Source organism: Cucumis sativus, chromosome 2 (assembly GCF_000004075.3).
Source record: "Cucumis sativus cultivar 9930 chromosome 2, Cucumber_9930_V3, whole genome shotgun sequence".
In the NCBI taxonomy this organism is placed as follows: Eukaryota; Viridiplantae; Streptophyta; class Magnoliopsida; order Cucurbitales; family Cucurbitaceae; genus Cucumis; species Cucumis sativus.
The window spans coordinates 11379031-11394377 of NC_026656.2; the positions used below are offsets into that span (position 1 = coordinate 11379031).

General features: G+C 31.0%; 2 protein-coding genes across 2 annotated transcripts; one reads left to right on the plus strand and one right to left on the minus strand.

Annotated features, from left to right (window-relative positions):
* Positions 1-647: 647 nt before the first annotated feature.
* On the minus strand, positions 648-3997 carry LOC101219100 (guanine nucleotide-binding protein subunit gamma 2). The gene is made up of 4 exons (XM_004145322.3): positions 3538-3997; positions 1427-1479; positions 1194-1238; positions 648-1117 (listed from the first exon to the last, which is right to left on the minus strand). Exons 1-4 carry the CDS (start codon positions 3667-3669, stop codon positions 1033-1035), a joined length of 315 nt encoding a protein of 104 aa, XP_004145370.1. The 5' UTR covers positions 3670-3997; the 3' UTR covers positions 648-1032.
* A 1604-nt stretch (positions 3998-5601) lies between these two features.
* LOC101218864 (2-methyl-6-phytyl-1,4-hydroquinone methyltransferase, chloroplastic) lies at positions 5602-9390 on the plus strand. Its single transcript, XM_004145321.3, has 3 exons — positions 5602-6596; positions 7035-7341; positions 8861-9390. The coding sequence occupies exons 1-3, from the start codon at positions 6046-6048 to the stop codon at positions 9014-9016; spliced, it is 1014 nt and encodes a 337-aa protein (XP_004145369.1). The 5' UTR covers positions 5602-6045; the 3' UTR covers positions 9017-9390.
* Positions 9391-15347: the final 5957 nt, after the last annotated feature.

The window sequence follows — 15347 nt, forward strand, 5'->3', positions numbered from 1 at the left end:
AGAGCCTTCATATATTTTTTTCTTGTTTCTTCCTAATCTCCTTTTTCTAGCAGTAAACATTTGAATTCTTAATCAAATTATATAAATATATTTTTCTTTTTAATTGATTAGTTTTCAAATTTTGATTATTTGAAAAGGGGTAAAGGGGTAGAATGTGGATAACATAATATGAAAGTAGGGTTTATAAGTTAGATTTCAAACAACCAAAAACCAACAACTAAATAGTATCGAATTGGTACTAAATTTTTAAGCATGTTTAATATATAGAGGGTTTGTACACAAATTAAAGTTTAACAACAAAGGAAACCTTTATGAATTTCATATATCTATTGAAACTTATTCAAAATAAAGAGTATTAGGCACAAACATAAAAGTCCAAAAACTAAACTTTGTAAATTTAACCAATTTTTAAAGTATAAAATTAGTTATTAAAAAATGATTTTCACTTCTATTCTAACATCATCTAAAAGGAGGGACATTAATGTCCTAATTCCAATATGAATCTTAAAAAACGTACCTTTTCTCAAAGCAATAAGACACCCACATGGATCCTTGAATGTGATGCTTATGTGTCCATATCATCTGAGATAATAAAGAAACATTATGTTTGTTTCAGGGAAAAAAAACAAAAACAAAAACGAACAAGATAAGAACAACCAAAATGACTTTATGCAATCGGCTAGAAGTTAATTGCCAAATCTAGTTATGGGGCCAAATCAGAGTTAACAAAATCAAGGCCCAAATAAAACAAGCCTAAACCATATATATGGGCCTGGGCTGGGATTGACTTTGGCCCATTGGGGCTACTTCCACAATCCAACCTCGATGGAACAAGAACAATTTCTGTCCCAATTAGCAGAGTGAAAAGATATTACATAAGTCATACTGTAGAAGAAAGGGTAATGATCAATTATCATCAAGCTAACTATTCTTCGTTATGTGCCACTGAGAAATCCAAGCCTCGACGTTTGAAGATGTCGATTAGTTTGTTAAAGATTGGGATCCTTCCAAAAATTTAAAGGGAACAGTTGTTTAGAGAATCCAGCAGCTACATTCTGGTGAGCTCGGGGATCCTTCAAACCAACGATCCCACGATGGATTTACAACACCATTCAGCCTGTAGACAAATTAAGCTGATGAAAAGATGTGAATTTAGTTGGATGAGGGAAGATGTTGTGAAAAGAAAAACTTACACGGGTAAAAGTGGGTCTGTTTTGGTTTCGATGCAGGGAAGCAAGCTGAGAGCATGAGAAAAAAAATCATTTATAAACTTGTATTCAACATTTTTTCTTTCTTTTTTTTCTTTTTTTACTTTTTTAATGTATTGATGAAAAGTTGCCATCTTCTTTCTTTTTCCTCATGGAAATCGAATTGTACAACACCAGAAATGAAAGGGGAAAAGAATAAGAAGGATTACTCGACTTACTCCTTGCATATCGACGAGATGTTTCCCATTTTCTCAACTTCATCCAACTCTTCCTGGACAGAATTTACAGAAAGAAGAGCACATTTGTTAATCAGTAATCATCACAATACTGGGAGGGTATTTATCAAAGCAAAGGAATGGAAGCATAACTTGTTCACATGGTCCATTTCTTTTTTAATATCCATGAGTGTGAGCAGCTTACTTACATCTCAACTAACTTCACGAGACAACTTATTTGACATTGCAACATTTGGATTATACTTATTCTCTTTTGGCCTTTTTCCTAATGCATGTCTTTTATTTACCACTAGCTAACTCAGGATGGTTTCAGGCCTTTGGTTTTGTTATTCAATTTTTCTATACAAAGGGATTGAAGTCTAATATATGGCAAGGAGGAAGACTTAAAATTGTGAATAACAAAACACCTCAGCTAATTCTAGAGCTTCACCAAATATAATAAGTTGCCTTAGCTCCAAGAGTTGCAGACACGCAAAACCTATGCAGCTACCTCAAATAGGCAGCTGTTTTCAGTATTCGCAATCAATGATTATACAAGCACATAGAGAAGATTTCAAACAGTCTCTGTCTGACCCCGTAAATATATGAGAATCAAAATTAAGAGTACCATTCTGATGAAGGTATTAGGTCATCTTAGATCCATAGATAATAGATCGTATATTTATAGGAATAGTATCATCAAAGAAGGAAAATATAAAACCTGGTATACCAAATAGAATTTGAGCTCAACAAATTTACGTTATCACCTAAAGACAATTTTACTTATTCTAGTGCTTGAGTTTCATGAGTAATTGTCTTCTAGAATAGAAGATATTAACTTTCTCATGGAAGCAGCACTTCGCCTACAAGATTCAACGAATTATATTTTGTGGAAATGAACCGAACTTGAACAAATGTAGAAATGTTTTATCAAAGAAAATGCTTATGAAAAAGTTCTACTAAGCAATTTGAGGAAGATTCGTGTTTATAGACTATTTGTGACCATTCGAATAGTCGCATCTCTTCTTCAAGTTAGTTATTTCTAAAGGACATGTTCGTTTATGAAACAAGGCAACCCTACTGAATGGTCCTATGCTATTAATTCCAACAAGTATTACTAGAAAGAGAGTGTGAAATTATGAGAAGCAAGAGTAACTTTGTCTAAGAAACTCCCATGTTTTGTAACGACCCTTGATAACAAACTCAACCATTACTTTAACAAGAAAAGTTCGTATAATAGACCCCCATATTTTGTATCTTAAAATTTGATAACATATTCAAACATTACCATTAAAAGAAAATTAGTTGCCTACAACACAATGTGACATGAATAGCTTTATATTTCATCCCCATGGTCCAAATGATATTGATAATTCCAGTGACTCCTTTGATTTGTCCTAGAAGTTTTTCTATAGTAGACAACAAAAGAACATAGTTAGAGTTGATTCACTCCAATTGGAGAGTTCAAGTCTGTTTATATATTCTCTCGTGACTCGTGAGACATTGTCAATTATAATTTCCAACGGTTTTTCTCCCAACTTAGAATCAAATGTTCCAGAAAAGAACTAAGGGCTTGTGATACTTGGTAGTCGGGAGGGTTGAGTTTTTTGGGTAAATATTAGAAGTACACGGGAGAGAGTCAAAGATTAAATTCCCGTTTGTATTCTGGTTTGAGAGTGAAATTAAAGAGTTGTGGGTAGTATAAAAGTTTTGAGAGAGTACTTTCGTAATTGGAATAGAGATTGTAATAATTTTTCATGCAGTGAAATGTTTTCTGGTCCATGGGGTTTTCTCCAATTTGAAGTTTAATTCTTATGTTTGTAATCGAAGGGGAATCACAGTAGCTTACCATTTATAAGTTATTCAATTATTGAACAATTTATACTAAAAATTTCGAAACCTACAAACAGAATATCCATAGCTTTCCGTTGGTGAGCATCAAAGAAATAGCAAAGTAGACAATCCTAATTTCTCTTCGCGCCTTACTGTTTTTGCTATAATTGTTTCAGAATTTCATAGAAAGATTAATAACAGGCAACTGATTGAACTATCAGAGAATGCTGGAAACAAACAGCAAATAAGTGAAAATTCAAAGGAACGAAATGAACAAAAACCTGCAAATATCTGAGTTCCTGCTCAAGACGCTTGAGCTCGGCGAGAATGCGATGCTTTCCTCTGGAATCAACAACGGCTCCGACTCCAATTGAAGCGCTGGTGACGAGGTGCTCATCCAGAGACGACGCCATTACGATAAACCAAAATGGAGCTCCTCAACGACGCGACTACACACAGTCACTGTTTCGCAAGTTCCATTAAAGGAAGCAAAATTGAATTGAAGAGGTCACGGGATTTGAAGATGCGGAACCATTGTTGAAGCTACAAATCTCATTCCACCGAGGAAGAAGGAAGGAAGGAAGATCCAAGTAGAAATTGATGAGGAAATCAGCAAAGGAATGGAAATTTTGCTCCGTTCTAAGTTTCCAAAACTTCGCATGCTTCAACTTCAAAGAAACTTTGTGTGAATATAATATGAAAAATTAAAAGTGTTTTTTTCTTTCTTTTAGAAAAATTCTTTTTCTAATTTAGTTTCAAAAGCGCTGAGTGAGAATCCATTTATTGAGTTCATAGCCATTGATTCCAATTATGTATCTCAAAATTGCTTTTGGATTATGTCATTTAAACAATACAAATAGAGAACACTATTTTTATATTCAATATCAAGAATTTGATTATTATGTTTTAATTACATCATTATATTGTTGGACAAACTTAGTTAGTTTTTCTTTTCTTTCCAATTTAGTTTTAAAGTTTATCCAATACTTACTTCAATTCATTTCACAACTAATTTTTTCAAAAACACAATTATTTAAAATTATTTTCAAAACTACCCGGTTTTGGTGGAGTAGTATTTGTGTTGATTTGATGCATTGTGGTTTCAATTATTAGTGGTTAATTCTTCAAATTGTAGTTTCGATTACTAGTGGTTAATTCTTCGTATCTCTCTAAGTGAAATGCATATTTATATTTGGAGTCTTAGATGGGTTTTGTGGGCTTGGACTTAGTTGACCTATGGATTTGGGTTTTTATTTAGTATTAACCTAACCTAAATTAAGTTTATTTTTGGACTCAATTGGACTTTAGTCTAAATAAATCTTGATGAAAATAATTAACTTGATCCAATGGTCTTGATGAAAATTGGAAGTCATGAGAATTTGCTTCAATTTAATTTGGAACACATGTTAAATTTTAATTAGTCTCAAATTCAATCTATTGTACTTTTGTAATTGATTTAGTAAATGCCGTGATAATTTGTGATGAGTCTTAGTCTTCATAATTTATTAACAAAGTCAATTTTTAATTAGTTTATCAATCTATCCATCTTAAATGACAAAATTTTTGAAATTATTTATAAATATAACAAAATATCAAGATAGATTACTATCTTTCTATATATGAAAATAGCCTATTTTGTAAGATTTGAAAATATTTGAAAAATGATAGAATCTCAATCTATTATTTACAAAGATGCACCAAAAAAACGGAAAACAATCAATAAGTTGAAATTTTTTAATGTTTTAGGTGAAATTCAACCGTTTATCTTATATTGAGAAAAACAGTTTTACGAGTTTTAAAAAGTGTACTACTCTTACACACAAAAAAACTAAAAGTGTGCTACTTTTGTCAATTTTTCTTGTTTGTTTGTGTCCTAAAAATATCTTCTAAATTAGATCGTAAAATTTGTTAATTTTATTTTCTTTAGGTTAATTTTCACAACTGGAAGTGAAAATATTTACGGCGCAAGTAAATAAATGAAAAAAATCATTAAGCTATCCACTTTTTTATATATGAATATTCAAGATTTTGTCATTTCTTTTCATTTCAAGTCTTTCTACTTTTTCTGTTGTGCATTTTTTTCCTCCGTCGTCTTTGTGTCATTTTTCTTTTATTTATTATTACTTTTTTCAAATGGTTGTTCAAGATCGACTAACAAATATAAATATAGAGGATCTTGAAAAAAAACCTACTTTCTTATTAAAAAAAATACAAATCTAAAATGACCGTTTTGATATTCAAATTTAAACTATTAAATTTAAACAATATTAATACATGAATTAAAGTAGGGACGGTTTTGGTATTGGAATGAAAATATTTGTGGGGGTAGGGTTTGCTAAAAATTTCCAAAACAAAGTGTTGTTGATAGGCTAATCTCAACAAGAAAGATGAAGATGTAAAGAAGGAAAAACAAAATGAACCGATGGTTCTGTAATTGGAAATTTGTGTAAAGACGGAAGTAGCTCAGCGCCACACAATTTCCTCGGCTCACGAGTGGCATTAGCGTTAAAACTCTTTCTATTCCACACATTCATCCTCTCAACTGTCCTCTTCACTCTCCTTTCAGTTGTTGCTGTAGCGGTAAGCTCCTCCACTTTCCCCCTCCTTTCACCATTGATATTATCAATTCCTTCACGCCTCTGCATGCATCTACACTCCCATTTCACTTCCTTAACCGATAGAAGAGTCGATTTCGGCAACTGGGTTTCTTGATAAGCTTTGAAATTGTCCACCCTTTTCTCAAATTTCGCTATCTTTGCTTTCTGGGTTGTTTTTTTCCCCTTTAAATCATGGCTTCCGCAATGCTTAATGGAGCCGAATGCCTCAAGCTCACCAGAGGATTGGGTTTCTCTGGTTCCAATCTCCATGGGAGGAATTTCCCTAAATTCGGTTTAGTTTCCAGTTTTGGGTGTTCTAAGGCTGCGACTGTGTCCATGACGCCTAAGTGCAGTCTTTCTGCTTCTCGACCGGCTTCTCAACCTAGGTTTATTCAGCACAAGAAAGAAGCTTTTTGGTTTTATAGGTTTCTTTCCATTGTGTATGACCATATCATAAACCCTGGGCATTGGACTGAGGATATGAGGGATGAAGCTCTTGAGCCTGCGGATCTCAACAATAGAAATATGATTGTGGTGGATGTTGGTGGTGGCACTGGGTTTACTACGTTAGGAATAGTGAAGCATGTGGATGCTAAAAATGTGACCATTTTGGACCAATCGCCTCATCAGCTTGCTAAGGCTAAGAAGAAAGAGGCATTGAAAGACTGCAAAATTATTGAAGGGGATGCTGAGGATCTTCCATTTCGTACTGATTATGCAGATAGATATGTTTCTGCTGGAAGGTTTACTGTTGAAACTCTTCTCTTGTTTTCATTTGTGCATGCTCTTTTGTAATGTGTATTTTCCTTATGTTAATTTACTAGTTTGAATTGAAGTATGAGGAATCTTGTTTTACGTGAAAATTGTGAATCACCCTGAAAGAAGACCAAATTTAGAATATGTTTATCTAGAAGCATTAAAATATCAAGACTTAAGAAGTGAATCATTCCCATTTGATCAATAACTTAGAGTATGTGGCTGCATGTGGTTTGGGGATCTTTAAGAATCTATAATTAGCTTTTTGATATAAAGAGATTATAGCTGAAGGATGGAGAAGTGATTTTCCGTACAAGGGCGCTGTGTGTTCTACGTTTACTCTTGTTTTTTAGTATGTAAAAGAACAAGAGAGGGAGAGAGATTTAATGGTAGCACTGATCTTGTTTTATGATTTCTCTGCTCAGTATTGAATACTGGCCAGATCCACAGCGTGGCATCAAGGAAGCATATAGAGTCCTGAAACTTGGGGGAAAAGCATGCATAATTGGTCCAGTGTACCCAACATTTTGGTTGTCTCGCTTCTTTGCAGATGTGTGGATGCTTTTCCCAAAGGAAGAGGAGTATATTCAGTGGTTCAAAAATGCTGGATTTAAGGACGTCCAGTTGAAAAGGATTGGTCCAAAATGGTACCGAGGAGTTCGTCGCCACGGTCTAATCATGGGATGTTCTGTGACTGGTGTGAAACCATATTCTGGTGACTCTCCTTTGCAGGTAATTCTTTTCATTTTCAAATTTCAACCTTAGTGTAGTTTGTTGTAATTCTCCTGGTGCATCATATCTGATTGCTATTGTGATATTAATTGTTACCATTTGCCAGAAGGGCAGGCCATTGGATAAATTGTTTTTTTTTTGTTGCTTCTTTTTTTAGTTTGCAGTAGATAACAACCCCCAACCCCCAGTCCACAAATACACACACAAAACATCAGCAGCCGCAGAAAAGGAAAACTTCTTTTTCTGACTAGCGTTGGTTGGAAACCATGTGCTTTGTTAATTTTTCGCATATTAGTGTCAGGGTCCATTTAATATAGAACTTTTTTCTTTGGTAACTGGAAGAATAGGTAGTTATAGAGCATGAACTTGTCTACTCTTCTGTTAAGACGTGCGGCATGTCTAATTAATGGTTTGCTCTGATTGATGTTATCATAAACTCTCAAAGTTGTTCGTGAAAATTTGCTAAATTATAGATCTTTATATGCTCTTATCTCATAGGATCCATAATTATCTCAATCGTATGGACTCTGATATTCAGATTTCTGGCCTCTTGCTCAGGAAGAGATAATCTAGATGTTTGGGTCATAACTTAATAATATGTGAGGGCGATAGAAAGGTTGAACTTGAGTTTTAGCATTCACCATTTTTTTACTGAACATTCTTCCTTTGGTTTGTATTTGACATGTTCAATTTTTTTTTTTAAAAAAATTGGGTTAAATTTTAATTCCTCTAAAACCATTCCTATTTATATATGGGCAATGGCTACACCTTCATTTATCACATGACAAGAAAATAGTAATTTAACTTTTCTGAAAAAGTCAACACACAGCAGTTTTTAATTAGGCAATTAGTGGGCTATACACAAGTATTTTTCTTTTCATGTTAGAACGTGGTTTATGCAATTGTTGCCCCAACACTTCTTGGGGTTCTGCTTTCTGCAAAAACAACCAGTACAATGGTGATTATGGGTTCACGTTCAGTTGTTGGAAATCAAGACTTTGAATATGAACACTCAGTCGAGCCACAAACAACTATGAACGGCTGAACATATGCAGAATCCAAGTACATGGTCATCATATGGAATTAGCTTTTGAAATTATGACATGAAACATGTACACTCAGTTCAGGCCACAAACAATTATGAACACAATCTACTGTATCAAGACTTTAAAATCATAAAACTTGAGTGATGATCTGTGAAATGAAATCTTTAACTACGTCGTAATATCAAACTATCATGTGCTGGCCAGCTGGTTGAACTAATCCATTCCTACTATCATAGAAATCTGTCAAATACAAACCAACCTAAGATAAAATATTCTATGATTTTTTCTTGAAATCCAAATGCAAGTTATTGTGTAAAATAGTCAAGGTGCGTGGAAATTAGCATGAACACTCACATAAAAAAAAAAACTTTTTGTTAATCAAATCCAACATAACCAATACATGTTTTGTCTATGTAATTTTGGTTTTATTTCCAGTGTTCAACTTCCTGAGTGTTAAACGTATTTCTTTGCAGCTTGGTCCCAAGGAAGAGGATGTATCGAAACCCATCAATCCATTAGTATTTCTGTATCGCTTCATTCTAGGAGCCATGGCAGCTACATACTATGTGCTGGTTCCCATATACATGTGGATCAAAGATCAGATTGTTCCAAAAGGTCAACCAATCTGAGCTGGGAAAAAGGCATCAAGCTGATATTTTACTCTTGGAGATACAATTTTAGTTTGCTAGTTGTAGCACTGTTTGTTTCTCACTACTTGTCCTTTCTAGTTTGAGAATGAATTATTGAATGCCCATCAGAAATGTGTATGATTTGGATTCAAAACTCTTTTCAGGAATCAGAAACCTTCCAAATCAGAGCCCGTCCTTTTACCTCATCTTGAGGTCAGAATGACTTCAGGAATTAGTCAGATTCAAAGTAAGTCCACTTTGATTTAAAATAATTGCAGAGAGAGAGGACCATTATTTAATGAGGCATTTATAATAAAGGACGTTTGATGTAGATTGAAAAAAACAAAAAAACAAATCCTCACCTTTTTGTTTAATGATGGTTATTATTTGTTTTTCATTTTCTTCCAGAAATAAACTACTTTATTTATAAAAATTACAAAAATGTGATTGACAACTCTTTCTCTAGCCATGGAGCCACTTGAGTGGTGGGGGTGGTGATCAAGGGTTTCTCAAAAAACAAAGAAAGGTTACATGTGATGTTTATGCTTTTAGTTCTTAAAACAAAACAGGAAGAAGAAGAGATTGGCATTTGAGGTATTACTGTTTTATACATTGAACAGTGAAAAAGTATGAAGTATATTTTTGTATGAAGTAGGACGGTGAAGAAGCAATTATAATTTAGAATGGGTGAGGCTGCCAAAGGACTACGGCACTTGTGGTTATATGAATTGATGGCCACTCTTCCACCATACTACATATCTTCTTGCCAAATTTCTTAATTATTATTTTATTATATTACTAATTAATTTAACCAAAAACAAAACTCTTTATTAAAGTCAATGGTCAGCATCTTGAATTCAGCCTAAAGAAAAAGTCAACAACTATGTTATTAGAGAAAAATACGTTTGTGGTCATGGGTTTCTCTACTTTGAAACCTTCACTTTCACTTCTTTAGTTTTTATGATGATTTTATTTTGGGATTTGTTTGAAATTTAAACTTTTAATCTTGTTTGCTCTATGGAATAGGAATATTATTGTGAATATTTATAAATATTAACTTTTCATAGTGTTAAAAATTAAAAGATTTATAATTAATTCAATTTATACTTATTGAAATTTCAATACTTTTTAGATTTAAATTTGTTGAGTTTCAAAAGTAATGTTAAAATTAATTAATGTTAGCAAAATATTGACGTTGAGGTTATTAATCTTAAAATCTAATGGCTAATTTGAAACAAAGCTGGAAGCTCAAGAATTAAAAGTGTAATGTTTTGAAATTTAGAAACTAAACTAAAATCTAACTCAAAATTTAATAACTAAAAGTGTCAAATTTTAAAATAAAACAATCAAAGATGTATTTTTTTTTAGTCTAAGATAAAAATGATACATTTTTCAATCCACTGCACCTATCGTCTTCTCAAAAGTCATGATTTAGTCTTCACTTCCATAGTTGAACTAAAGAAAAACTTGTTAATACGAATAGATTGTACAAATATGTTTTTGAATTGCAAACGTTCGTTCAACTTTCAAACTTTGCATCTAATAAGTCCTTATATTTTAAAAAGTAATTAATAAATCATTTTAAGTCTAACAAGCTTTAGAATTTTCGACTTCGTTCTATTCAACGTAAAATTGAAACTTCAGTGGTTTTTTCGACACAATTCAATTTTATATCTAATGAATTCCATTTCAAAATGTTGAAGATTTTAAAAGGCACAAAATTGGAAAACCATTTACCAACTAAATGTCTTTTGATCTATATCTTTTTAGTATTAAATTTCATCTTCCACAATTTCAAGATGTTTATTTTTGTCAATGGTAATTGTTAATACCAAAAATACCCTTCAGTTTTTCCATGCAAATCTTTTGCTAATCTGGCCATCCAAAGTGTCAATATTGAGTATTATTCATGTAAAGTTCCTCAATTTCACCCTATTATAATTAGTTTGCAAAAGGTTATTAGATTAAAAAATATTCGCATATGTAACAAAATTTTATAGAAATTGTAAATATAACAAAATCTACCTAAGTCTATCTTTCATAGAGCACATTGCAAGTATTAGTTTATCACTGATAAACCATAGCGATAAAAGTTTATCACTGATAGATTTTATTCTATTTGTAACTTTTTTTAAAATGATAATATATACTTAATTATTATTCTTAAAATTGATATTATAATTAGGGTTTTTTTTTAAAATATAACAAACCGGTAAAATATTTACATTGTATAGAAAAATTTTGAAAAGGAAAAAAGCCCAAAGGCCCACAATGAAAAATAGAAAAAAACATTTCCGTCAACACGCGATTAATCAACCAAAAACATTTCGTGTAATTCTTCTTCTAAACTATCATGATATGCGGCAGTGTAGTTCTTTTTAATGATGGAAAAAATGCTTCAAAGATAAACAATCGTGTTGATTAGGTAAACAAAAGATCATAAAAGTAATATTTAAACAATTTTGATATTCTGAAAAAGAAGCTGTAAGAAAGAAAGAAAAAGAAGATGAATACAAATAGAAGAAAGAAAATCTTGAAGATGAGCCAAAGAAATCTGGTAGAGAAGATGAATAAATCGCAAAAAATAATAATAGTCCCCAATATCAATGACAAATTTGGAATTTATGAAAAATTTCTACCAGCTTCATAGGTTTTTTTTGTTGTTTTACTTGTTATTTTGTTATGTTTATAAAAATTAACTTTATAATTATCCAATTAGTTTCCCTATTTTTCATCATTAAAATAAATAATAATAAAAAAGGTTAATTTTTGTTAATGTAAAAAAACATAAAAATATTTACGGTCAATGTAACAAAAGACAAAAGCTCATGAAGACGGTAAAATATATTCATAATTTCTAGATTTGCTTTTCATATCGTGAGCGACTCATCACTTCTCTTTCTTCTTCTTTACTATTTATTGATCTTTTCCTCCAGATTTCTTCACATTCTCTTCCAAATTTTCTTTCTTATATTTTTAAACGATTTATTTTTCGGTTTAAATCTCATATTTCATCTTCATCATTTTAGATAAGATTCTTTGAAGCTACTTTTGAAGCTATTTCATCTTCCTCATATTAGAGAATATCAATATCGTTTAAATATCATTTTGACATGATCTAAACCATCATTCACGATAGTTTAAATTTGAAGCATTTTTTCCATCGTTTAAAAAGAACTACACGATCGTGTTGATATGACCTAAACGATCGTATACCAATATCTAAACAATCATGTACCCAAGATTGTGTACCAATATCTTTTAGATTTGCTACAATTTCATGTACCAAGATCATTTAGTTTTGATACAAGATCGTTTAGATTTGATCATCGTTTAGCTATGATGATACACGATTGTGTATCATGATCGTTTAGAGAAAGACTACATGCGCGATTAATCGTGTGTACTTGATGAATGTATGTTTTGTATTTCATATTGTGGGTCCGTGAATTTTTTTCGTTTTCAAAATTGTTCCGAAGAGTATAAATATTTTAGATGTTTGTTCTATTTTTGAAATGCCAAACTATGGAAATTTAGGGGATTGAAATTTATGATCCATACTTTAAACCATTATTAAGATATTATATTTACAATCAAACAATAAAATATGAAAACTTCTCATGTCAATGGTTTTCCAAAAAGAGAGCTTTCACCAATTGACATTTTACAACACTTTTTTATATATAAAACAATGGTGAATTAATATCCATATTAAAAATTTGACGTAAATTTAATAATCATCCCATCATTTTTGTGATCCATAAAATTTATAATCTTTATATACTTTCAACCAAGTTTGGTTGAAAATAAAGTTCCAAAGTTATGGATGGAAATTCATGGTAAGATGTTAAAGTCAACACAAAATTTTATTACAATTTTAGAAAACTTAGATTATTTTGTTTATATCTATTTTGACTTTATATTGCTTATTTAATTTATTGTGATTCCTACATGCATTAATTAGTTGTGAAAATCATATATATATATACACACACATGATTATATTGATTCATTTTTGTACATAACTTTATAGTTGAAAATGATGACTTTTCTCAACTTATTATTTTAAAAGTATTTTTGTATAAAATTAAATGGCAAAAAGAAAAACCTAATTCACACATTAGTTCTTTTCAAGAAAAATGACATTTTCTCATCTTTATATACTTTATATACTTGAAGACATGGATATGTGATGGTGTTAAATATATAAACAATATTGAAAAATTTTATACTTGTTGAGTTGTATAAGAAGATAACGGTAGTGTTCTATCTTGAAGAGACAGTCTTTTTTCGTAGATAGCATGTTTTACTCTTCAAGAGATGAACTTTTGTCCTGAAAAAAAAAAATATATGATTTTGTGTTTGAAGAAGTTGGCTTTACAAAATTTTGAGTGGAAAACTCACATGCGCTTTTGTTATAGTAGACTTTTTGGCTTGACCGCCTGCTCGACACTCGACTCTCTTAGTCTAGTCTCACTTTTCAAGTGCTAACAAAGTTTCTCGCATTGGTGTGTTGTCGAATCTTACCACTTTCTGATATCTAAGTTAGTATACTCTTTGTATAATTGAGTTAAGCATATACAAAAGTAAGGTTAGTGCTCTTCTCGAGAGATTACTTATTTTTATCTTTTGAGTTGTCGAATGAGATTATTTATAATTCTCCTTCTTCATAACTTATACCTGTGGTTATTAGGTACAATGACTCTAGTAATACCATCGTAATTGTGCGCACCATACCAAGTACAATTCGATATTTTTCAGTTACAAAGCTCTAGTATATTTACTAGTGGATCCAAAACCTAAAGCTCTTAACATTTCTCGTTTGAGATGCTCGTTTCTCGTGTTTCCTTTTAATTTCCATAGCTCTTAGAGCCTCCCATGGGACAACCCTATAACATATATATCTAATAAGTTATATAAAACTTACCAACATTTAATATACATATATGAATATAACTTCTATTTAAAAATTATATTAACCCATCTATCCTTTTCCCTTTCAATTAATCTATTTTATTATTGTTATTATTCTGAATTCATGTGAGTTATCTCTCTAATCCAAATTGGATATAAAATAATTAAACTTGATTGCTAATATTATATTCATAAGTAAACTTTCAAAAGTTCAACTCAAATAAATATTCTTTCCTTTAAAAAAACCCAATAAATATTAAAACTAAATATATCATTTGCAAGTTTAATATATAGATGGAGAGACTTGTGTCCATTTAAACTTTAAACGTTGAATAAATTCTTTGTAAATTAAAAAGAAAAAATTAAAAGTTAATTGTTTTATTACATACGTTTAAATTTTGAATATTGAAAGTTCAAATAGATACACACCATAAAATTTAGAAGCTATATTTATAATTTAGCCAAATTAAATTGTATAATGTTGAATGTAATTTAAATTTGAGACACTTTATGGTTTCATTCACATATATATACATCGACAATAAAACTCCTAAGCCATGACATCCTTGAATGATTTATCATGTGTTGGATTTTATCTCTTAAAACTTGCGGTTTGTGAATGTTAAATGACTATTCTATTATTCAAGTTGTTATTGGGATTTTGTTCAATAACTTATTATTGAATAAGAATTTTACTTGTTATATACTCTAACTATAGTATGAGTACGTAATAACATAGACATGAATCAAGTTCAAGTAGATAGTCTACAATATATGAAAAAGATTGAGCTCGTTTTATTCTAAGTACACATTGGATGTGGTCTTCTTTATATTTAAAACAAACGATGTGATCCCAAATTACTCATGTAGAGACATGTAAGCGTGTGAGAGTATTCTATGTAAAAGAGTTTATATAAAACTAAACCATGAAACAATCACTTTTGCATTATAACATTATTTACTTTTTAAAGCGGACTATTTTGATATTGATGACCTAAGTTACCCACTAAATTGGTCCCACAGCCAAGTTTCAAGTCTAGAGATTAGTAAAAAAGATCTCGAGATGGTTGTCCTTGAAGATTTCGTGATTATAATCAACCAAATCGAGTGAATGATTTGAGCTGCTTCAAAGATTAGTATCTTCGAATTATGTTTTTAGTGTTATTGTTCAAGCATGTTTAATCTTTAAATTGGTGTAATTAAGATAATATTAGATCTAATTTCTGCCTCAAAAATTATTTTGATCATGTTTGGTAACAATTTTGTTAAATGTTTTTTAAGTTAAACTTATAAACAATTACTTCCATCCACAGGTTTTACGTTTATTCACTTTCTACCAATACTTTTAAGAACTAAGTCAAATTTTGAAAACTAAATACCTGACTTGGTAATTATTTGGTTTTTTTACTTTTGAATA

Excerpts from the sequence above, each read along its gene's own strand:
- LOC101218864 (XM_004145321.3), top strand. The coding sequence starts at position 6,046 with ATGGCTTCCGCAATGCTTAATGGAGCCGAATGCCTCAAGCTCACCAGA. Across the intron at positions 6,597-7,034 it reads AGATATGTTTCTGCTGGAAG|TATTGAATACTGGCCAGATC; the intron begins GTTTACTGTTGA and ends TTCTCTGCTCAG. Across the intron at positions 7,342-8,860 it reads CTGGTGACTCTCCTTTGCAG|CTTGGTCCCAAGGAAGAGGA; the intron begins GTAATTCTTTTC and ends ATTTCTTTGCAG.
- LOC101219100 (XM_004145322.3), bottom strand. The coding sequence starts at position 3,669 with ATGGCGTCGTCTCTGGATGAGCACCTCGTCACCAGCGCTTCAATTGGA. Across the intron at positions 1,480-3,537 it reads AGGAACTCAGATATTTGCAG|GAAGAGTTGGATGAAGTTGA; the intron begins GTTTTTGTTCAT and ends AATTCTGTCCAG. Across the intron at positions 1,118-1,193 it reads ACAGACCCACTTTTACCCGT|GCTGAATGGTGTTGTAAATC; the intron begins GTAAGTTTTTCT and ends ATTTGTCTACAG.